Below are 25,587 nucleotides of genomic sequence, written 5' to 3' on the forward strand. Positions count from 1 at the left end.
ACTATTTGTTGAATTGGAAACATTTGTCCCCTCCCTCCCCCAAAATCTCACAGTTCTTGATTTTTGTGGAACTGCTGCTGCTTACCTCTGCTTCTCAATCTCCTCTTCCATCCCCCATTCACAGCTGTTCTCCCCATGCGCTGGCTCTGGGCATTTTCATCCATTCTCACACTTGGAGTAACTCCTAAACCAACATTATTAAACTGGACCTTTCTGAGTCTAGCATTTCTAATTACCTTCTAAACACTTCTTCCTTGATATGCATATTCCACCTTAAACTCAACCACTGAAATTGAACTTGTTATGTTGTCTTCTTAAAACGAGCATCATCTTCCAATGCTTCTATTTTTATTGTCGTAATGAGAGTGCCACATATGATTTTTACAGACTGTACTCTGAAAGAAAGGACTCAGCTATTGGAGGCCCTGAGAATCACCACTTTCTCTTTTTTCAGTCATCTATTTCAGGTACTTATACTATTTATTCTTCCCACTTTTAGTCTCCCAGATATAACATGTTGCATTCACCCCTTTCTTTTCATGCACACTGCTAGGAACCCAGTGCAGCCCCATCCATGCCTCATTCCTGACCAGTTTCAAAGAAATGTTCATTGAACTCTCCTCTGTGTCCTTTCTCTGCCCCTTTCTTTCCTTCAACCTCCCACAAATCACCCTTCCTTAAAGGACAGTTTCATCTTGTCATTTCACTGCTAAAATAAACTTCATGGGTTCCTTACTGCCTGTATTATTAAGAACAAACTCTTAAGCCTATTTTCTTTGACCAGCCAAGGGTCTGAAATATGTGTGACCTCTTGTGCAGTATCTTGCATTTAGTAATCACTCAGTAAATATTTGTTCAATTCTTAAATTTGAGATCTCTCACAACATGTTCCCAATGCCCACTTCCCACTTAGGTCCAACTAGTCCCTGACTTGTACCCAAGGCACCACTCTGTGAATTACTTGATATTTACAGAACCACTCCCCAAGTGTCCTTTTGCTGATTCATTGCATGATTCTTACCCAATCTCACCAGGTCCACTTCTGTACCTCCTCTCTATAGACTTACTTTCTCCTATCTCTATTCTTGTCCCTTTATTATGACTCACTTATCATTTTATTTTCTTGTTTAAAGTCACCCATGGTTTGTTCCTTCCACTAGATGTTATTGAGGCTAGCAAGTTTTTTTTCTTGTCTTTGCCTCCTCTTGAGCACCAACTCAATGAATAGGTAGGTATTTTTTAATGTTCGTAAATTGACTCATTTTTATTTGATCAGTTCCTGGATACCTAAGAGGACACATACAACCAGACCACTGTCCTCCTTAAAAATTCCAGATGCCCTAACAAAGATGAGACTCCCGCTCTTTTCCTTTCTGAGTCTTCAGATGCTTCGTCTGTATCCGCTCTTTCTATGTTTTCTGATAAACTCTGCTCTTACTTCATCTTGGCTCACATTTGATTTCCATCCTGTATGAAGCCAAGGACCCACTTGTCTGGTCCTGTGGGACCCACTCTGGGTCCTCAGATGTGGGTTGCCTGCATCATCTTGATGATTATGAAGTGACCCTCAGAGGAACAATGGTACCCCAAAATTAAGTCTGCACAGCACAATTTGACATTTGGGGATTGATAAGTTCCTCCTCTGTGAAACAGAGTTGGTTTAATGCTGATGTAATTTCTGTCTCTGTGCTCCTCTGTGTAACTGGTCTATTCTCTGGGGAAAAGGAAAACTGGGAGAACTGATGTGGGATCTGTTCTCATTCCCTATTCTCACTCCCTATTCATTCCCTAAGCTCTGAATTGCTTTAGCTGGCTCTGAAACTTTACTCTCACTTTTACTGTAAGACTCTCTGGTTCAGTTCTTAGTTTTTCTTAAGGCTACTAGCTAGCATAACAGACTGAATCACTCAGCTCCAAAGAAAAGGGACACTTGTTCCTTCCCATCAGAAAGTGTTTTTAGGTGACTAAGAACCCAGGGAAATGTCAGAGGTTATTCCTCATGTCTCCATAGAGAAAATATTCCCCATGATAATTTATTTGTGCCTTGCTAGGAACACACACATAAGACTGATCATCCCATTCTCCAAGACCCCACAGTGGTTTTAGACTGTTGCTGGGAGAAACCAAGACACATTTGGAGAATATCATCACATTGGTGACTCTCTGGGAAGTTCTCTGTGTAAGCAGCACGTTTGATCTACCACATGCTTTCCCTAGAATAGAGTCCAGGCTTCTAAATCTTTCTTTCTTTTTCATTGCTGGGTGGATGTCTCCTCATCATAATTATGGGATGCTGGTATTGCCTTGAGGTTTGGTGGCCAATCCTGTTGAGGACCCAAACTCTTAGGATAAAGAAGTGGTCCTGCTATGCCCCCAGTTGCGCTGGGTTTTTAGCTTCTAGGGGTGAGACATGTCACAGGCTGGTCACTGCTAGGTGGATGTTGCCTTCTTGAATGAGACACAGTGGATGTCTTAGTGAGACAGGCAGCAGGCTGGTCACTGCTTAATGGTTGTCTCAGTGAGACACAGGGCAGACTGGTCACTGCTGGGTGGATGTCACCTTGTTGAATTTCCTAGAGACATGTAACCTCCAAAACTAAAGCAGGAAAAAAAAAAAGAAAAGAAAATTTGGACAAAACAGTTACTAGCAATGAAATTTACTCGGTAACCAAAAAACTCCCAAAAAACAAAAGTCCAGGACCAGATAGCTTCACAGGCAAATTTTAGCAAATATTTAAAGAAGTGTTAATACTTATTCTCAAACTATACCAAAAAAATACAAGAGGAAGGAAAACTTTCAAATTCATTCCATGAGGCTAGTACCACCTTGATACCAAAACCAGATAAAGACAACACAAAAAAAGAGAACTACAAACCAGTCTCTCTCATGAATAAAGATGCAAAAATCCTTAACAAAATATTAGCAAACCGAATCCAATGATACAGTAAAAAAATCACACACCACAATCAAGTAGGATTTATTCCCAGGACACAAGGATAGTTCAGTATTCAGAACACAATCAATGTGATACATCACATCAATAAGAGAAAGGATTAAAAACCATATGATCACTTCAATAGACATAGAAAAAGCATTTGACAAAGTACAGCATCTATTCAAGATAAAAAGTTTCAATGAAATAGGTCTAGAGGGAGGATTCCTAACATAATAAAGCCCTTATATGAAAAACCAACAGCCAACATCATACTTAATGGTGAAACACCGAGAGCTTTTTCCCTAAGGGCAGGAACAAGACAAGGATGTCCACTCACCACTTTTATTCGACATAGTACTGGAAGTCCTAGTCACAGCAATTAGACAACATAAAGAAATAAAAGGCATCCAAATTAGTAAGGAAGAAGTAAAATTCACTGTTTGCAGATGACATGATGCTATATATAGAAAACCCAAAAGACCACCAAAAAACTACAACAACTCATAAACGAATTCAGTAAAGTTGCAAGATACAAAATCCGTGTACAGAAATCTGTTGCATTCCTATACACGAATACTGAAGGAGTGGAAAATGAAATAAAGAAATTGTACCAAAAACAATAAAATATCTAGGAATAAACTTTACAAAAGAGGCGAAAGACCTGTACTCTGAAAACTATAAAACACTGATGAAAGATGACACAAGGAAACGGAAAGATATTCCATGCTCATGGATTGGAAGAACAAATATTGTTAAAACGTTTATACTACCCAAAGCAATCTGCACATTTAATGCAATCCCTATCAAAGTACCAACAGTATTTTTCATGCAACTAGAACAAACAATCCTAAAATTTGTATGGAACCACAAAAGACCTTGCATAGCCAAAGCAATTTTGAAAGAAAAGCAAAACTGGAGGTATCACAATTCCAGATTTCAAATTATATTGCAAAGTAGTAGTAATTTAAACAGTATGGTACTGGTGTACCATAGACACATAGATCAATGGAATAGAACAGAAAATCCAGAAATAAACCCACAATTATACAGTCAATTAATCTCTGACAAAGGAGGAATGAATGCATAATGGGAGAAAGTCTCTTCAATGGATGGTGTTGGAAAAACTGGACAGGCACATACAAAAAAATAAAACTGGACCACTTTCTTTCACCACACACAGAAATAAATTCAAAATGAATTAAAGATCTAAATATGAGACCTGAAACTATAAAAATCCTTGAAGAGAGCACAGGCAGTCATCTCTCTGACATCAGCCATAGCAACGCTTTTCTAGATATGTGTCTTGAGGCAAGAGAAATAAAAGCAAAAATAAACTATTGGGACTACATCAGAATAAAAAGTTTCTGCACAGTGAAGGAAACAATCAACAAAACTAAAGGGCAACCTACTGTATGGGAGATATTTGCAAATGACATACCTGATAAAGGGTTAGTATCTAAGATAGATAAAAAAAACTGATACTACTCAATATCCAAAAAACAAATAAAAAATGGACAGATGAGATAAACAGACATTTCTCCAAAGAAGACATCCAGATGGCCCACAGACACATGAAAGGATGCTCAACATCACTCATCATCAGGGAAATACAAATCAAAACTACAATGAGCTATCACTTCACACCTGGCAGAATGGGTAAAATCAAAAACACAAGAAATAATAAGTGTTGGTGAAGATATAGAGAAAAAGGAAACCTTGTGCACTGTCTGTGGGAATGCAAACTGGTGCAGCCACTGTGGAAAACAGTATGGAAGTTCCTCAAAAAATTAAAAATAGAATTACCCTATGATCCAGTAATCGCACTACTGGGTATTTACCTAAAAAATACAAAAACAAAACAAAACAAAAAAAAAACCCCACGAATTCAAAAGGATACATGCACCCCTATGCTTATTGCAGCATTATTTACAATAGCCAAACGATGGGAGCAGCCCAAGTGTCCATTGATAGATGAATGGATAAAGAAGGTGTGGGATATATATATATATATATATATAGCTATAATATCTATATCTATAGCTATATATATGTAAATATTTATATGTAAATATATAAATATTATTCAGCCATAAAAAGAATAAAATCTTGCCATTCACAACAACATGGATAGAGCTAGATAATACCAAGTGAAATAAATCAGTAGAGAAAGACAAATACCAGATGATTTCACTTGTATGGGTAATTTAAGAAACTAAGCAAATGAACAAAGGTTAAAAAAGAGAGACAAACTAAGAAACAGACTCTTAACTACAGAGAATAAACTGATAGTTACTGGAGGGGAGGTGGGGGGAGGGGATTAAAGAGTACACTATCATGATGAAAACAATAAAGACCAAAGGAGTTTGTTAATTGAAAGCTATCACCCAGTTTTAAGTATGCATAACAGACAGATTAACAAGACATTCAACTTTTGAGAGGTACCATTACTTGAAAAAGGAAGAGAAAAATGATTATCTAGAAGACTGTTGTGTTTAAAATTTATTTCTGATAGCAACTAGAACACAGTAAACAAATTTTGATATCATTGGATTAACATGTAAATCATGACTGAGATAACTCATTGCAGTTGTTGTTTTGTTTTTGTTTTTGTTTTGGTAGAGAGATGCTGAATTCCAGGAGCATGAAAAGATTCTGTCTCCAGATTTTCTTTCCCTTGCTCAAATTACTGAAATGCTAGCAGAGGACGTAGATGGAGTTCAACAGTAAGCATTTCAATATTACAACCAAATATAGAACAGTTCTAGTTCTGCATCTATAAATGATCATGATATCCTATTATATAATTTAAATTTTTTCCAATGAATTGATATATCAAGCAAATACGTATATATCCAAATACATATAATATGCAGAGTCTGGAACACCAAAATTCTCACATAACTGACTTTTACACTGCTCAGCTGTCTTCTTTATGGGAGAAATGCATTTCATACCAACATGCAAATGTTAACAGAGAATAGGAATTTATTGTTAAAAACAGTCTTTAACGTATGCTGTCTTCTACTTCTTTCTTCTTTCATTCATAAAACTGTCAACTACGCACAATAACCTTTAGGTCATCTGTCTCATCATGACAAGAATAAGTTGTATTTTCTGTAATATTAAGAATTAATACATTTTAATATTTTGGAAATCCTGAATAGCAGCCATCCGCCTGTGATTTTTATTGGATATGAAGCTATACTAAATATTCTGATTTCATGTATTTTGCCTAAAAATGTGAATATAACTGAATTTATGGGAACAATTCTAATATATGTACATCTCATTCTTAAGGCCATTGATTTCTACAGCAAATCATTTACTTAGAACTCTAGTCAGATATATCTAACACACAAATTCCTAAAATGTGTTTTGAGTAATCAGTCATCTTAAAAGTTATCTTGCTCTAATAATGGAAGCCTGATTGACTATAATGTGTAGAGAGCCCACTCTACACATGATGTGATGTTCTGAACTGTAATGTCTCTTCTGCCAGCCAGTCATCCGTATGTTAGGAGGATATTGTGGACCATAATGGACAAATAGAAAATGACTCTGTCAGTGGCTATCAGTTGCAAATCTTTCAAATATTGTGGAATAGAGGTGATTTACTACTGAGAAGGAAATATGACAGATGGCTGGAAGAGAAATCTGAGAAGGGAAGACATATAAAGAGCAGGCAAGTAACACTGACAGGCCTTTTCCCAGGATGCTCTTCACCTTCAGGGCCTGCAAATCTTGCTAGAAATCCTGGTGATCTGTGATTTGGCCATACTGCTTACCATCTATATAAGTATTAGTCAATTAAAAATTTCACAGATTTTTAAACAAGTATATCATGGTAATTTTAACATTTTTATAGAAATTAATGCCTATTGGAAATTCCAATTTTTAGTATCAGAATTGATTAGTAAAATGCATTCATTGTATTAGTATCACTCATTATTTATGCTTTAAGTAAAATATTTTCCATTTCTAGATAATCCCAAATATTGTTGATCATTAAAGTACAAAAAATAGGTATTTCATACTAGGCAAAATAATACGATGCAAAGGACAGATATTTAATATAGTTTACGATTTATTTGTAATAAATATCAAAGATGTTATATTACATGCAATTAATATTAAATAAAAGGTATTGCAAACATAATTTTTTTAGACTTCTTTATTTCTTACCACATCTTAAGTTGTACTGTATACCAAAGCTTGTATGGCAATCTTTTTTTCTTCCCCACTTATTGGCTCTCTTTGTTGTCAAATATTTAAATTCTAAAAGTATTTTTAATCTTTAAAAGGTGACATCTAGTTTAAAGGAAATGATACAGAGGGTGATACAGAAGTTAACTGTATAGAAACAACCAGGTTCAATGTAGGTTGACCTTTTAGACTGTCTCATTAATAGAATTCACCTGAAGTAATCTCAGATTTTAGGGTATCAATTTTGGATAAATGACAGTGTTATGTCAGGAGCCATTTCTTTGCAAAGTAATTTTCTTGAGGTTCTGTATATGATTTTTGTAACAGTAATCCTGAAATATTTGCAATCAATCATTCACTTTCCATTTAAAATAGCATTATTATAAATGGGGATTATATACTTTTCAAATGACAGAAATATAATTTAGGTATCCTGTCACCAAGTGACAGAAGTATGCCAAAATCATGTAGTCTACAAAGCTATAAACCTATTTAAATAAATTATAGGAAATCAGCACATTTCCCTACCTTTTATTTTATTTTTTTATTTTTTTTTAAGATTTTATTTATTTATTCGACAGAGATAGAGGCAGCCAGAGAGAGAGGGAGCACAAGCAGGGGGAGTGGGAGAGGAAGAAGCAGGCTCATAGCGGAAGAGCCTGATGTGGGGCTTGATCCCACAGCGCCGGGATCATGCCCTGAGCCAAAGGCAGATGCTTAACCGCTGTGCCACCCAGGCGCCCCAATTTCCCTACTTTTTAAAATTAAAAATTGGGTTTCATGAAAGCAGCCAACCAAATGAAACATAGTATCATTAAAACATATTTCGAGAGTACACTTTGAGTAAAGTTAAATGTCTGAGTACATTTTTCATGATCTCCTATTATCAATCATTCATGCTTTTAATGTAACCCTGATTTTTTACAGATACACCCAAATCCTTTTTGAAAAAAGGTTAAGGACTAAATTGAAAAGAACTATTTAAACACAGAAATAACCCTAAGAGATCTTTTAATAGCCTTCCATAACTGGGTCTCCATGAGCTGTTCAGCTCTTGCCTTAAGGCTTATTTCTGAATGTCATCGTATTTAAAAAATAAGATGCCTCCAATTTCAAGAGCAAGTAGGTATAATGTGGTACCTTTACTGGAATTCTTGGTGAGACAAAATAGATAGTTACATCACCTATCACTATAACACAACTTCCTAAATCCCTGTTATCTTTCTCTTTCCCCGTGGTCTCAAATGCCACAGCTGTAGCCATCTCTCCTCTCCCATGTCCCATCTTCCCTTTTCCCCAGAGGAAATACTTACAAATTTGCCAATAAAATGCATGGAAACTTTGCATTCAAATTGCAGCAGCATCTTGCTCCAAATGCCTCCCTGCATAACCTCCTTTGGGGTGAAATATCCGAACAAAGAATAGAAATGGTGAATATTCAGCCCTGCAATTCAAGTTGAAGGTTAAGATTCAAATGGTATTAGGGGAAATCGTGGAAGATGGATGGGGGAGAGCAAAAATAGAGGGATGTCAAAGAAGTTTCACTAAAATACTCTTAGACAAATAGTTCCCTTCATTTATGTATAATCAGACTCTGAAAAAAAAAGAAAATAAAAAGCAAAGAACACATGCAACTATTTAGGTCAAATATTTAATTTTTTAAAAGAACAGCATGGAGATGGCAGATGAAGAGTACAGTTAGAAGGAAGACTAACTGTTGGGAACAGAACGTTCAGGTAGGTTGACTCCAGAGTTGATTGACTCAAGGCCTCAATAGTATCATCAAGAAATGATTATAATTTTAGAACTGATTTTTTTTATAATTATAAGATGGCTGCCAGTAGCAATCAAGTCTACTTATTTACTCTTTTGTATTTTTCTTCCACAGAAGAAAATAAACCTCACCCTTAGTTAGGAATTAGAACAATTTAAGAGAGTGCCCACCATAGACCAGTAGTTCCTATAGAGAATACCATATACTGAATGCCATTATATGGCTTTATGGGAAGAGCAGGAGATTATCATAATATGTTTAGAGGAATCAGTACTTACTTTTGGGGTTGAGGTGTCTACCTTGATGCCATTGTAGATGAGGTGGAAGTTAGAGAGTTAAATACAACATCAGCTTTATTTGTTCCCAAACTTGTTTAATCTTGCTGTATTTATTATTCTGATTATAGAATCTATTTCAATATTATGAATAATAAGGACTTCCTTTTTTGAAAATGGCAATATGAAGTTGTCACACACCCACACACAGTCCCTCAGAAATCACATATAAGCAATAAGGGAATACCAGTAACTTCTCTATCCAAACAAGGAGAATGCTCTAAGCCCAAACCACAAAATAGAGGATGACTGCCAGAAGCATTATAGATCAAGCAGAAGTGGAAGAGAAAGAACAAGAAAGATACACATAGTTGAAGATCTTAGAGTGAGCTAAAAAATATAATTATTCTCCTAGGTAAGAAGAAAACCCTGAAGTGTCATTTCAAGAACCCTTCTTTGCAACAGTAGGACCTAAGAGTTACAGGCATGGAACAGATAATTCCTGTATTTACAAGAAATAGATTATTTGTGTGATGGTAATGAGAACCTATCCTACTATTTTTTTTCTTTTTCCCCATTAATTGAAAAAAAAGTAAAATACTGGAATACATTACATGAACTTATTCAAGCCAAGTCTGAGTAAAAAACATGGAATATGCATACAAAGCCATCTTAAGGAAAAAAAAATTGAAGAATGGGGGGAAAACCTGGCAGGCAAAGAAAACAACCAAATGAATATAGCCATGAGCATAAAAATATACTGTCAGACATTTATCGTGAATTAAAAAAAACTTAGGAAGCAATCACAGCAAGAGCATAAAACAGATATAAAAACTCAAGGAAGAGATAATGAGAAATAAAAGGTGATAAAACATGTAAAAAAGCAAAGAGTAGAAAAGAAAAGATCTTACAACGGTAAACTCTGTAAGCAACCCAATGGAGAATTAACACTGCTGAAAACACTAAGGGACCTAGAAGACAGTATTGAGAAAAGTATATAAAATGAAAGGGAAATTTTTTGAAAAAAATTTTGAAAGTTAGTAGAAAATTATAGCTATACACAAAATGAGTAAAATATACATAATTTGAAAGCTTTGAAAAAGAAAACAGAACAAATATTTAACAATATAGTTCCAGAACATAGTGCTGGAAGAAGGAAGAAGAAGAGAAAGGTGAGGAAGAGAATTATAAGAATAGAAGTGAGGAAGAAGACCAACAAGAGTGCTCACGCTTGCTGTCTTTATCTCTTCCTCCTCTTCCCTTTCTCTGTTTCCCTTTTGAAGGTCATTTTGGACTTAGGATTTTGATATAACTATGGGTATTTTTAGATTAAGGGCATTATAGAATTTTCATCCAAGAAAAATATCTGCAATTTCAAAACTTAGAAAAAGAACTGTTCACTAATATGATTTTAATGTCTGGATTTTTCTTTTTGTTACAGAAAACTGAAAAAGTTTTTAAATTTCAAAAACCTTCACACCTGTTTAAAGGAAGCCATTCTACTAGATTATTATGTATCTGGATTTTTGTGGGCTAGAGGAATGGACTTTTCTGTTATTCAATATTCAAAATTTATGACCTTACTAGATATGTTACTTCATAATCTTAGAAGTAAGTACATTTTTTCTTTTTTTTTAAGAAAAGAAAATTTAGTTCACTGTCGAAATTAGTGTTCTTAAGCAAAAGTTCCTAATTTTAGTGTAATCCCTTCAATGAAAATTATGAGATTTTTTCTGGATAGAGCAAAGATATATAGTTCATACCTTCATTAAGTTGTAAAATTTCAAACAGTGCTTAACAGGCTAAAGTTCTCTTAATTAACTTCCCTAAGATGTTAACTTCATTTAAAAATCTTATCCATCCCCAAAATGTCATGTAGTTCACATTTATTTAGGTATTTTTTCATTGTCTGAACCGTTTCATTTCATCTTACCTGCAAGTTTTACTGGGATATCTCAGAAATGACTAATGAGAGGAGGTACTTTAGTCAATTTCTAAACCCCATTAAATAGACATTACTCCCATACATTTAGATTTTGTGACTTTTTTCTTCTATAACATTGGAATGAGTTACTATAGGAAATTTGGAAATTCTTCCTTAGAGCAATTTTCAGTGTGATAAATTTTGTTTGAGAATAAATACAATTGCTTCTTGGAAGAAAGGAAAGAAAGAAATCTATCACGGATATATTGCCAGTTCTGTGTGCTAGGCACTGTGTTTGGTTCTAATCTTCATCATGCATTATTGAACCTCGGAGCAACTCCCACATGGGAGGTATTATAACCACTATCTCAGAGCTGAGCAAGGAGTCCAGAGAACAAGATTGCAAGCTGGGAATCCGCACAACTAGAACTTGAATCTCAAAGTATATAATCAAAAGGCCAGAAGGGAGGGGAGGTGGGGGGATGGGGTAACTGGGTGATGGGTATTAAGGAGGGCATGTGTTGTGGTGAGCACTAATGAATCCTTGAACACTACATCAAAAACTTATACTATATGCTGGCTAACTAAACATAATAAAAAAAATAAATAAAATTCCAAACCCCCCCAAATAAAAATAAATAATAAAAAATAAAACTCCATGAAAATTTTTTTAAAAAGGCCATGAGCACTATAAACACAAAGGTATTTGTGTCTCAATTGAAAGATATACTTACGTCAGTTGAGAGCTCGCTCCTTCCTTCCTTCCTTCCTTCTTCCCCCTCCTCACTCCCTCCCTTCCTTCCTTCTTTCCTTTTCTTCATTCCTTACTTTTTTTAAACTATTCTTTGCTTTTTGGTCATTTGCTTGTTTTTAGTTTCTTTTCTTCTTCTTTTTTTTTTAGTGAGCAGGTAGAAGACCTCACTCCCCCTAAAGAATTGACACCAGAATTGTCAGAATATGTGGGTGCCTATTTGCAGCCACACAAAGCCTATTCTGTTCTGTGTATCAGTTTCTAGCAGGAGAAATTTAAAGTGAACTAGCAAAACTAATAGAGAAGCCACTCAGGCCTTATGCACCCTTCCTACTCCTAGTCATCCTTACAAGGGACAAATTGGTAGTTCTTGTATATGCGGAGAAGAAAGCATTATTTTCCTTCTTTGCAAGTGGGAGAATTTTATCTTTGCTTATATGTAAGTATGTAGTGCCATGTTAAAGATAAATAATGGGGCGCTTGGGTATTACAAAAGTGCTTAAATGAACAATTGTGAACATCCTTGAAATGTTAAAAAGAATCATGAAAGAAAAATGGAAGGTATAGAGAAGAAACAAATGGAAATTTTAAAACAAAATTATACAATAACCAAAATTAAAATCTTATTAGATAGAAATAATAGCAAAATGGAGAGGAAACAAAGGAGAAATCAGTGAACTTGAACATGTAGTGATAGCAATGATCCAATCTGAACAACACAGAGAAAAAGACTGGCAAACAAATGAACAAAACCTCAGGGACTTGTGGGACAACCAAAGTTCTAATATGCATATTGTTAGAGTCTCAGAAAGACAAGAAAAAAAGTATGGTGCTAAACAAACATTTGAAGAAATAATGGCTGAAAACTTCCCAAATTTGGTAAAAGGTCTAAATTCATAAATTCAGGAGGCTGACTGGACTACAAACAGACTAAACCAAAAGAAAAACACCATCAACCAACTGGGTCTAATTGACATTTACACAACAGTCCACCCCAAAACAGAATAGACATTGTTTACAAATGCACATGGAATATTCATCAAGGTGGGCCATCTTCTGGGTCATAAAACAACCTTAAATTTAAAATAATTGAAATCATACAAATATATTCTCTGATCATAAAGGTATTGAACAAGAAATTAATAACAGAAATATGTCAGGAAAAACTTCAAACACATATTAAACAACACAGTTCTAAATAGTATGTGGGTCATATATCTCAACAGATATTAGAAAAGATTTTTAAGTAAGTGAAAATAAAACATGAAAATTTATGTGGTAGAGCTGAGTCAATGATAAAGGAAGGTTTATATCATTAAATGCTTATATTAGAAAAAAATCTAAAATTAAATATTTAAACTTAAACCTTAGGAACCCAGTTTTTTAAAAAAAATAAACAAATCAAGCAGAAAAGAAACATCATAAAGAACAGAAATCAACAAAATTGAAAAAAAACCCATTAAGACAAAATCAATGAAACCAAAATCTGGATATTTGAAAACATCAATAAAATTGATAAACATGAAGTAAAACTTGACTAAGAAAAAAAGAGATACAAAGGCACAGATTATGATTATCAGGTATTAAAAAATGAAGATATCACTACAGACTCTGCAGACATTAACAGGATTTAGGAAAAAACTACTTATGTACATAAATTAGAAAACAAAAAGGAAATGAACCAAAGCCCCCAAAACCACAAACCAGCAAAACTTGTGCAAGATGAAATAGATAACATGATAGTCTTATAACTGTTTAAGTGATTGAATTATTTAACTTCTAAGAAAAAATCTCCAGGCCTAGATATTTTCACTGGAAAATTTTATCAAACATTTAATGAAGAAATACCACCAGTTATACATAATCTCTTCCAGAAATAGTAGAAGAAAGAATTCTTCCTAACTTATTTTATGGGGCTAGAATTATCTTCATACCAAAACCTGACAAAGACAGTATGAAAGAGAGAGAGAGAAAGAGGAAGGTCTAGGAGGAGAACAAGAAGGAGGAGGAAGACACGGAGGAGGAGGGGGAGGAGGAAGAGAAGAACATCAACAACAGCAAAAGGAGGAGGAGGGGGGAGGAGAAAATACAGACCAATATCCCTTATGAACATAAACAAAAATTTTTTTGACAAAATATTATCAAAATGAATTAAGCAACATGTAAAAAAAAATAGTACACATGACCAGTTGGGGTTTATCCTAGAAATTCAATGCTGGTTCAATATTTGAAAATCTCATCAACGTAAATAAATCTAAAGAAGAAAAGCCATATGATCATATAAATAGATGCAGAGAAGCATTTGACTAATAGAACACCCATTCGTTGTTTTAGAAAAGAGTCAGAAAAAACTAAGAAAAAAAGTGATATTCCTCAATGTCATAAAAGGTATCTACAAAAAACGTAAATCTATTGTTATACTTAGTGGTGAAAGACCAGATGCTTTCCCCATAAGATCAGGGTCAAGGCAAGAAGATCTACTCTCAGAACTCCTATTAGACATAGGACTGAAAGAAAGTCTTAGCAATAAGTGCAATAGAGTAAGAAAAAGAAAAAAAGGGGAAGGAGGAAATAAAACAGTTCCTGTTCTCAGATGAAAGATTGTCTATATAAAAAATTAAACAGAATTTAAAAAAAAATCCTAGAACTTGTAAGTTAAGCAAAATTGCAGTAATAAGGTCAAAACACAAAAGTCAATTGTATTTCAATGTACTAACAATATACATTGTATCCCAAAATTTTAATAAATACCATTGTTTACAATAGCTCAAAACATAACAGAAATGCTTAAGTATAAATCTAACAAAAATGTACAAGATCTGTATGCTAAAAACTACAAAATGATGACAAAAGAAATGAAAGAAAACTTAATAAATGAAAAACATACTGTGTTGTTGGATTAGAAGATTCCACATGGTAAAGATGTCAGTTGTTCCCAAATTGATCTGTAGATTTAATACAATATCAATCTAAATCCTAGCAGGATTTTTTTCTAAACATACCCAAGCTGATTTTTAAATTTATATGGAATGGCTAAGGAATTAGAATAGCTCAAATAACTTTGAAAAATAAGAATATAGCTGCAAAAATCATACACTCAAATTTAAGACATACTATAAGTTACAATAATAAAGTCAATGTTAAATTAGTGAGGGAATAAATGCATAGATCAATGGAATAGAAGCAGGAATTCAAAAATACACTGATGCAAAATGGTCATCTGAATTTTTGATAAATATGCAAAAGCAATTCAACAGAACAATGTAGAATTTTCAACAAATGTTGGAACAACTTCTATCTATATTGAAAAAAATGTACCTCAGCCTAAACTTTTTATTTGATATAATTAGCTCTAATTGGATCATAGATATAAAGTTAGAATGTAAAACTATAAATTTTTTAGAAGAAAACTGGAACAAAAATCTTCATGACCTGGGGTTTTGCAAGAAGTTCTTAGACATGGCCCCCAAATCATAATGCATATAGGGAAAAAATGATAAATTAGACATCATAAAATTGTAAAACTTTTGTTTTATGAAAAGTCACTGTTAGAAGAATGAAGCGATAAGCTACTGACAGGGAAAAAATATCTGTAAATCACGTATTTGACCAAAGATTTGTCTCTATAACATATAAAGAGCTCTCAAAACAATAAGAAAACAGGCAATCCCATTAAAAATAGGCAAAGCTATCAAAACCCATAATTCCTGTCAACCATGAGGAAAAATTAGACAAACCCAAATTGAGGAACATTGTACAAACTATCTGCCTGATACCTCCCAAAGTGACAAGGTTATCAAAAACAAGAAAAGATTGAGAAATGATCACTCTAGGGGAACCTCAGGAGACAGGACTACTAAATATAAGGTAGCCTATAAATGGGAGCCTTGAACAGAAAAAGAATATTAAATAAAAATTGAAGAAATTGAATAATACTTTTTAAATATATATTTATGTAGAAAAACAAAGGGATTTAATGAAAGAAAAAATATATGCTCTAACAAAAAAAAACAACAAAAAAAAACTAAGAATAAACCTTAAAAAGAAATGTATAAGTTCTATATGAAAAAAAACTTCAGAGCACTTTTAAAGGTCACAAGGAAGTTTTCAACATTTGGAAAAATCCTACAACATTCTTGGAAACACTCCACATCATAAAGATGCTAAATCTCTCTAAGTGAATATATAATATTAGTTTTGCAATAGAAATACCAAGAGCTTTTTGGTGTTGGTGATGGTGCTTTTGCCTAGGGGTGACTTACTAGGCAAGGTGATTCTAACAAAAATATGGAAAATAAGCAAATACAAATTGTTTGTCTTTAAAATGTGTAATAAGCTATAGGATATCTTGTTACTAGCAGCAGTAGTAGTAGTAGTGTTATTAAATCCCAAATATTTAAACACAGTGGTTAATGACTAAACAGACCAAAAGAACAGAAGGGAAAGTTTAGAAATAGACCCAACCATTGGAATTCAGTATTTGATAAAATGACATCTCAAATCTATGATGAAACTATAAGTAATATTGTGTCCATCTAGAAAAAATAGTATCCAACCCTCTTTCTGTCCATAAACCAGAATATATTCCAAGTGGATCACTTTTTTATTTAAATGTAAAATAACTGAAACTATAAAAATGTTGTAGGAAAACATAACAGCCTTGAATGGGGAAGACATTTATAACTATGCCTCAAAATTCCAAAGCCATAAAGACAAAGATAATTAAAGTTGGTATATAAAAGTCAAAAGTTGACAACAAAAAAATACCAAAAGAAAAATCAAAAGAAGATTAAGAAACTGGGGAAATTATTGCATCTCAGACACCAGCAAGCTATTAAGCTCTATAATATAAAAAGAGTATGCAGAAGCAAGAAGAAAAAGAGCAGTAATTCAATAGAAGAGTAAGCCAAGGATATGGCTAAATAAATACAGGTGATTCTTTTTTTAAAGATTTGATTTATTTATTTGAGAGAGGAAGAGCATGAGCATGAGGGGGGAGGGGCACAGGAAGAGGGAGAAAGAATCTGAAGCAGACTCCCCAATGAGTGCAGAGCCTGATCTCACAACCCTGAGACCTGAGCCATGACCTGAGCTGAAACTAAGAGTCTGACGCTTAACTGACCAAGCCACCCAGGTGCCCCAGTATAAGTGTTTCTTAAACAAATGAAAAGTTTAGTATTAAAGATAATAAGGAAAATGCTGACTAAAACTACACAGAAATATCATTTGTTATATATCAGATTGACAAAACTATAAAATTTTGGTAGCATTTTGAGTTGTCAAAACTATAAGAAAATAGGTACTATCCTGTATTTCTAATGGAAGAATGTATTTAAAACCCCCCTGTGAAGTTTAGGTAGCAAATTTACAAATGTACTGTCTCCTTTGACCCAGCACTTCCACATTTGGGAATTTATCCTACATATCCACTTATACACATGTACCTAAAGTCATCAGTTGCAGTAATGTTTGTAAAAGCAAAAAAATAGATATATCACCTGGCGACATTAGCGTGAACTCATGTTTAACTTAATGTACACGTGTAGTGTATGTCAGGTTTACACACATATACTTCTCAGCTCTGTCCACAGAGAAGGCCTAGAAGCAATGACATCCAGTATTAGTGAGCATACCCAGGAACCAGGTCTTGTCTTATAATTTAATTCTCCAATAAAAGGAACCAGGACTCCTTAGAGAAATGGCTGATTGTAGACCTGGAGCAGGGAACATAGAAATGAACCTGGGGCATATGGTAGTGCCTAAGAGTAAGTGCTCAAAAAGTCAAAATGATGGTGGTATGTCAATGGAATAGAGAAGCCAAATGAAAAGTTTCCAATGTCCAGAGTTGGAACAATTTGAACGAAATAACATAGTAGTATTGAATTATAGTCCAAAGTATAAAATCAACATCAACAAATCCATACTGATACAAATTAATGATTTATATAAATAATCAACTGGGTAAATTACAAATCTCCCATACAGAATTCCTAATAATTTATGTAGATGATTCACTCTCAAGAAGTTAAAGCACAACTCTTCACCCCTTGAATATGGGCTACACAGTGACTTCTTTCCAAAGAGGACAGTATGGGAAGGGGGGAAAACTGGAGCTTTACAGTAAAGAAAGCAAATAAACACTGTCTCAGCTAGGTGACTAAGGCTGGCACCATTAACAAAGTGCCATATTGAATATCATATGCCTTTGATATAATGTGATAAGAATGGCACTGTGGTCTTCCTCCCCAAAATCCTTAACCGCTGTCTAATCATGAGAAAAATATTAGACAAACCAAAATTGAAGGACTTACCAAAAAATGTCCAAATTGTACCTCTCAAAACTGTCAAGGCTATCAAAACCAGGGCAAGTCTGAGAAACCGTAGAGTCTAAGGAGACATGATGACTGTATGTAATGTGGTATCCTGGATGGGATCTTAGGACAGAAAAAAAGACTTTAATAAAAACTAAAAACTAAAGAAATCCAAAGAAAATATGAACTTAGACAATAATAAAGTATCAATATTTGTTCATTAGTTGTGCCAAATGTACCACAGTAATGTTAGCAATATGGGAAACTGTATGGGGTATATGGGAACTCTCTGTGATACTACTGAAACTTTTCTGTTTTAGCTAAACCCATTGCAGCAATCATTTCACAATAAATCATGCTATGTGCCTTAAACTTACACAGTGACATATGTCAATTATTTCTCAATAACACTGGGGAAAAATTTTCTGTAGGGAAGGCTGTAGGAACTGGGCATGTGTGCAACAAAGGTTGAGGACGCCTTTTCACAATATATGTTCACATATGGTTTTTGAACCATGTGATTATATCACCTAGGCAAAAATTAAATTGTAAAAAAGAATACATGACATGAACAGTCCTATGCTTTGCAACCTTTTAGCTGAGTGTTCACAACCAGAAACAGAATAAAGAAAAGTAAAACATTTTCATAAATCTCACATTCCAAATTTGACAAGATATTTCCATTTTAATTTTTTCCATAACTTACAACTGACCCGAAAATATTTTTTATGTGAAATTTTATATCATTGATATCAGTTCAAAAATGAATTTTAAAAACTTGAGCAGGATCCATCCAGCTGCTCATAAACTAGGAGAGAGTGAAAGTACATATGTAAAACCTAACCAGAAAAAAAATCTAGGGATCTAGTTTTCCCTTTTGGCAGGGAAAAAAAAAATCTCCTCAAACCTTTAAACCTAACAAGGTTATAACTATCATCAGGAAATAATATAATTTTAGCCAAACATGCCAAAAAAGGAGGTAAAGTCTGTTCATACTTAAACTAAGAGGTGGTAGAGTCCTGAGCCCACAGTGAACATTCCATCCAACAACATTTTAATAGAAAAAGCACCGAAGAACATCGGTGGGGCTGTTAGCTAAAGCATGGTTGCCCGTTAATAAAACTCTAGTGAGGGAACTGTATTTTCTACTGACTCAATTTCTGATCTGTTCTTTGTCTCAAACTTGTGCTACAAGGCATACTGATGACAACCCACCAGGAATCAGAGTGGATTCAAACTAAAAGATTATGCAACATAGGATTTGTACAGTTCTCTTAATGATATGCATTTTGGGGAGCCTGCATGGCACAGTTGGTCGAGCAACTGACTCTTGGTTTCCGCTTAGGTCCTGATCTCAGTATCCTGAGATCAAGCCCCTGGTCAGTCTCCGAGCTCAGCATGGAGTCTGCTTGAAGATTCTTCTCTCCGACTCCCTCTGACCTTCCTGCTCCCATTCTCTCTCTCTCTCTTGCTTTCACTCTCAAATAAATAAATAAATCTTCAAACAAACAAACAAACAGTATACATTTTTGGGTCTAGTTTTTCCAGAGCCTGACCAAGGACAAGCTGTCAAGTATTAGACTGGGTATTTGACTTCTGTCCGGGTCTATGGGCCTAGATTTATTCGCCTGTATATAACATGAATATTAGCAAATAACCATAGAATACTTTTTAGTTCTATGAAATTGAACTATTTTCCACTAAATAGGAATGATAATAATAGGTAACATTTGGGTAGGATTAACTTGTGCCAGTCACAGTGCATTTGCTTTCCAAATTCTGTCTCGTTTAATTCACACATAATCTTGAAATAGTTCTATTATTCTCCCCATTTTAAAAATGAGGAAAATAAATGAGATTTAGAAAGATTAAATAACTCCTTAAAGTCACAAGCATTAGCCCCAGTGAGTGAGAACTCACCCTCCCTACTACTATATCAAACATTGCCAGCTTTAGGCTGATTCTAGAAAGCGCTATACATACGTAATATACTAGTGTACATATCATTTCAGTTTCCCAAGTATTTGGCATGCATATCTTATTTGATCCTCACAACAACAGTATAATCTTGAAAATTGGTCTTATTCTCATTTATAGATATAGAAAATGAAACTCAGATCACCTAGCTAGTAAGTAGCAGTCGTATGGTGCCATCTTAAGTCTTCCAACTAGCGTATTCTTTCATTACCCTAAATTTTCAAAGATAAATTTTATTTCTAACAGTCCTTACTATTTAAATGGTTTAATCTTTCATATTTTAATCACATCACTAAATGCGATTTTTAAAAGAGCAAATATTTCAGTTAGATAAGTGAAACGATAACTTTCCTAATTTTTAAAGCCATTATCTATAGAAAGACATTAGACATAGAAAAACAGTGTTAAAGTGTCAATTATATTTCAACATAAGGAAATAGTCATATAAATGTATTTTTGTGCTTGATAAGTGTAATTACATCTAGAATTATAATCAATTATCTAAGAATTTCTTTTTTCTGTGCATCTCTAATTAATACCATTTTAGTAATAAAATGATTCAGATTTTCAATCCATTCATTTTGAATTGCTTTTATCCAACAGATATTTCATTTCTGAAGTTATCCCAAGAAAGTTTCAAAAGAAGTTAATCATAGGAAAAGAAATGTACAATAATAATTGAGCTCCCCTTAGAATGATATAGGAAAGCCCAGTTAACCAGCAATAATTTATGTATCTGACATTTATAAAAGACGATCTGGAGGAAGGCTATGAGAAAGGGACCAATTACCATTCATTAAACCAGTTTTTAATTGTTACATAGTTTGCTTCATTCTAATTCCCACAGGTAGAAAACAATCTAGATGAAACAAATTGCAAGTTAGTGTTTATAGTGTCTTCCTAAAATTTTTAATTGCTTTACTGTTATTTTATCAGTAATCTGGGGATCATAACACATCCCAGAGTGAAAGAGTAGCTGTGTAACCTAAGTGGCTGTGTCCAACAATCAGCTTATGTTCTCATAAATCCTGTGCATTACCCCCTCTTGCTGCCCTGAAAAACTCACTCCATTAGCAAGAAGTGGAAAGTTAACTGATGGTTTCCTGAGAGAGATAGAGGTTTGGCTGGGACTGACTGGGAGGGTGGGGCTCACATGGAACAGCACAGTGCTCCCCAGAGCCTTCCTCCCACCCCCCAACTAACATGGGCCCCAAGAAGCTGGTCCAACCTCGTCTTCGCTAGAGACTTTCAGCTCTCCACCTCCAGACTCTTCGGTTTTACATCTATGCTCATCACTTGTCAGCGTGTGTCTGTGTATGTGTGTGTGATGTAACAGTATTTTGCCTGTCACAGTAAAAATGAGCATAATTAAACAGGGAAAGATAATGGAAGTTCCTATTTGTATTTTAAACACTATAAATGTTAAGTCTAAGGCTTTTGACATTTATCTGCTTTTTTTTTTTCAACTGGACACATGCCATAGAAGATACTTTTGCTTTTTTGTTTGTTTTCAGTTGCAAGAGAAGAGACCACAATCATTGACTTGTTTATTTTTGGTAATGGTGGCAAAGTGGTGTCAGCGTCACTCGGCTCTGTCATCTGGCTCTCACCACCACCACCAGGCATACATTTGAGAAACAGCTTACATAAGTTATAAGTCTGTAGCTTGGAAAAGAAAAAAAAATCTTAATGTTTTATATAAAAATACATATTTCTGGCATCTATTGAAAATTTTCAGTCCCAAATTCCCACATGTTAACAATCAGCCAAAGCCAAGTGTTGGTTGACTCTGTTCATTTACATTTTCAGTTCTGAGTTCAGCTCTCCTGTCTACCATGTAGGTCTTCCTCACCAGCTAATCCAAAAAACTTTTGTGTCATTTCCATATATGCTCTTATTCTAAGATCATTAAAAAGTATATTTTCCATTTTAAAGTAATTTTTAGGTAGATTTTAAATTATCTTTTCATCTTAAAATGGAAACAAAATCTTTAAACAATTGTGTAGTGTTACAGTACACAGCAATTATTGGGTGTGTCAGCTGCTCTTCTTTCATACAAAATGTAATTATTAACTTATTAAAAAACACTGTTATTACAATTGGCCTTACAAATATTGAAAAAGTAAATATTTGCACGTTAAGGACATTTTGGATTATTTTGTTCCCAAAACATCTATCAAAATAATGCTTAAGACTTCTCTGGATCTTATTTTAGCACTGCATATGTCCTTGGAAGACAGCATAAAATGGCTTGGAGAAGTTATGGCTGAAATAGGACCATCCCATTCACAGAAAAATGAGGAATGGAATGTCTTTAATATAAAACAAGCCAATGCTGTCATCGATTACTTAAAAATCAGGTATGGATTTTTTTTTTCAGTAGCATTTATTTTTTCATTTCATTACCTTTTACAAAATGTCTATTAAATAGAAATGAATTTGATTTTTAGACATTTACAGAATTTATGCTGTAATTAACCCAGCCAATGATGAGATAATATTAAAATCTTCCATCCAATAAATAAAATTCAGGACATTAAGTTTTTGGCTAACCTTCCATTCTTAAAAAGGTTTGTGTTTATAGGTATAATTTCATCTAGAATTATAATAAATTATCCAAAAATTTCTTTTTTCTCTAAATCTCTAATTAATATCATTTTATTAACAAAATTATTCTTTTAGATTAATCAGACTTGATTACAATAGACCCTATATTTTAGTAGTTGGCCTTGACATCAAAAGTTTACATTTTAGAATAACATTCATTTCCATTTAAACATTTATTTTAATGTTTTATATTAGAAATTAAAGAGATTTATGTGCAAGCTTCCTCAAGTTTATTATGTGCCCTGAAATATTCTATAGTTTTGACCAATTAAACTCATTACATTTTGCTTTATGCTTAGAAAATGATGGTGAATGGAGAGAAAGTATTTTTATTACAGTGATTCTTCATGGTGAACTGAGAAATCTGTCTTTTTATATAATCTGTCACAAGGTCTGCATTAGAGGCATGCATCTCTCCCAAAGGACATTTTTAGAGTTTGCAAATATTTAAACAAGAGTTGGTAAAAATCTTTCTTTCGCCTAACTAAAAGCTTCAGCAGAATATCTTTTTTTCCTCCATTACTATATACTGCAGTGTTTTCCAATTTTAAATTTAAAAATTTCAAAATAAAGGGTGCTGCATGATGTCCTAGACATGCTCATGGTTTGCTTGGCAAGGATCCTAGCTGTAGTCTGGAAGCTTTTTAAATATTAATATGTTTAACTTGATAATGCTTATATACTGTTTTCTGGCATGAATTAATAATAGTATATGATATAATGTGTTTTTATATGATAGCATTTGATATAATTTGATTTCTTAATATAAAACATATACCTCCTAATGTGTGTCTCTCACTAAAAGCTACAGTACTCTTCAAATTAATTAAAGTAAAGCAAGGTCCTTGGGTGGGAGGAAGGAAGGGTGTTGAAATCCAGAATTGAAGAACATGTTCCCCAAGGTCTTTCTGCCCATCAGCATCGCTGGGTGAGGGGAATTCTCTGCACATTTGTATAGCATCCTTCTTTCTTTTTTTTTTATTTTTTATTTTTTTATTTTTTTATCTATTTGATACCACCAGGTCTCTCTTTGAAGAACACATTATTACATCTGAGCTCTAAGCCCTGGAAGTTTATAATGGGCACCGGGACTGGTAGTTAACCGTAACAGCTAAACCCATGCAGGCACTCTAAGGACACCTTCTAGGTTATGAAAGACGGCACCTCTTTTCTCTTTCATCTTGTCTCTCTGGACAGACACTCATCAGTGAACTTCTTGACATTTCATTTCAGAAAATGGTTAAGTTAGGAAGGGATGTCAGTATTAGTCACCATTAAATGTTTACCAGGGTAACTTTACTTACCAAAAATTTCTACTCTTATTTCTAAAAACAAAAAAAAATAGTAATATTTGAGAGATTAGTCATGTAAAGTAAATCAGAACTATTTTTGATGCTATTAAATCTTCATATTGTGATTTCAAAGAAATTGTACATTTTAAATGCATCTGTTACAGAAAATAAAATATCAGTTAGTATGATATCTAGAATTGATTCTGATGTTGTGTAAAAAGAAATGTCCTTTTCTACAATTCCTATTTAGAATGACTCATAGGTCCACAAATATAAATTTAATGGCAATTAAACCATGTAATATTTTTCATTTTAATGACTACAAAGAAGTTTTATAAATATGAAGCTAACTCAATTATTGAAAGTATAATCATGTTTCAATTTAATCTGATATTAAATTTACTCAACCAGTGAAACCTCTCATCAATTTAGGGAGAGTAGTTTTTAGAACATGACCTATAACACGTGAAACTTAACTGGCAATAAAATTGAAACTTTATTTGATACTGTTAATAGAATCTAAATTGTATATTCCATCATGTGTCTTGTGACTTGAAAAAAACTAACACCAAAATTCCTCTCTAACATTACTTTAAGTGCTGACCGATCTACTCGTGCAATATATACATTGATATATTTTATGTAATATATACAAATATAAATGCTACTGCAGCTTTTCAATATAAGACATCATTTAGATATATCTAGTCCAAGTATCTGTCTGTCATTGTGTATTCTACCTATTCCTTGGGAATTAGGTGAAGGTAATGTGCCCAGGCATTTACTCAATATAAGAAAATCAACACCATCCCTCTGTGCACAACAGGATATCCTACTTCCTGGCATGGAGCCCAGATGTCTTGACCCATTTTATTTCTCCCTTTGATTTAGGACTAAGACAAGATGTTTGACAAAATAATCTAGGGGCTTGAGTCAGCTGGAAGTCTTCCTTCTAAAGGAAGAAGGAGGAAATGTATTCCCATAGCAGAGGTGTCACTTTGGACCAGAGTGAGACAATGGAGGCAACTTGACCTGGCTCTGAAAAGTGCCCTCTCCTTAGGTGGCCCCCTCCCCTCATCTGTCTTACCCTAGTCCTGGCCTTGCCCCAACTTGCATCTTTGACCACTGCATCCAAGTCATGAATTTTATTTTCATTGTAAGGACTGAACTTCCCTTTTGGCATAAGACAATCTAATTCCTATACACAATGAGGAGAATAAGGCTGAAAGATTATAAAATTGCAGGAAGGAAGATTTATGAATTAACTTCTTTGTGTAATATGAGATGGAAGGAAAATTTTACACTAATTCACTGACAGGAAGCCAAGTTATTTCCAAATACTCTACAGTCTTTAATTTTTCTACTCAAAATCAGTTATTGCCAGTGTAGTATTTTTAACCTTAAAGCTTTCTCTAGGTAAGCAATGTAAAGGAAGGAGAATTTGAATTTATTTTGCTTCTTTGAATCATCAAACTTCACTAATCTTGATGTATTTTCTAGCCAACAAATCAAAGTAATGTCAAAAGCTAAGTTAGTT

The 25,587-nt window shown here is 33.9% G+C and overlaps 1 protein-coding gene across 1 annotated transcript in view; it reads left to right on the forward strand.

Moving 5' to 3' along the window:
* The window catches only part of CABCOCO1 (ciliary associated calcium binding coiled-coil 1), a 116,767-nt gene that overhangs the window by 10,513 nt on the left and 80,667 nt on the right, over window positions 1–25,587 (forward strand). The window contains exons 2-4 of the mRNA XM_034662570.1: window positions 5,556–5,659; window positions 10,630–10,799; window positions 22,367–22,511. Coding sequence (XP_034518461.1) covers window positions 5,556–5,659; window positions 10,630–10,799; window positions 22,367–22,511 — 419 coding nt within the window. The remainder of the gene's footprint in view (window positions 1–5,555; window positions 5,660–10,629; window positions 10,800–22,366; window positions 22,512–25,587) is intronic.

Source organism: Ailuropoda melanoleuca, chromosome 6 (genome assembly GCF_002007445.2).
Source record: "Ailuropoda melanoleuca isolate Jingjing chromosome 6, ASM200744v2, whole genome shotgun sequence".
In the NCBI taxonomy this organism is placed as follows: Eukaryota; Metazoa; Chordata; class Mammalia; order Carnivora; family Ursidae; genus Ailuropoda; species Ailuropoda melanoleuca.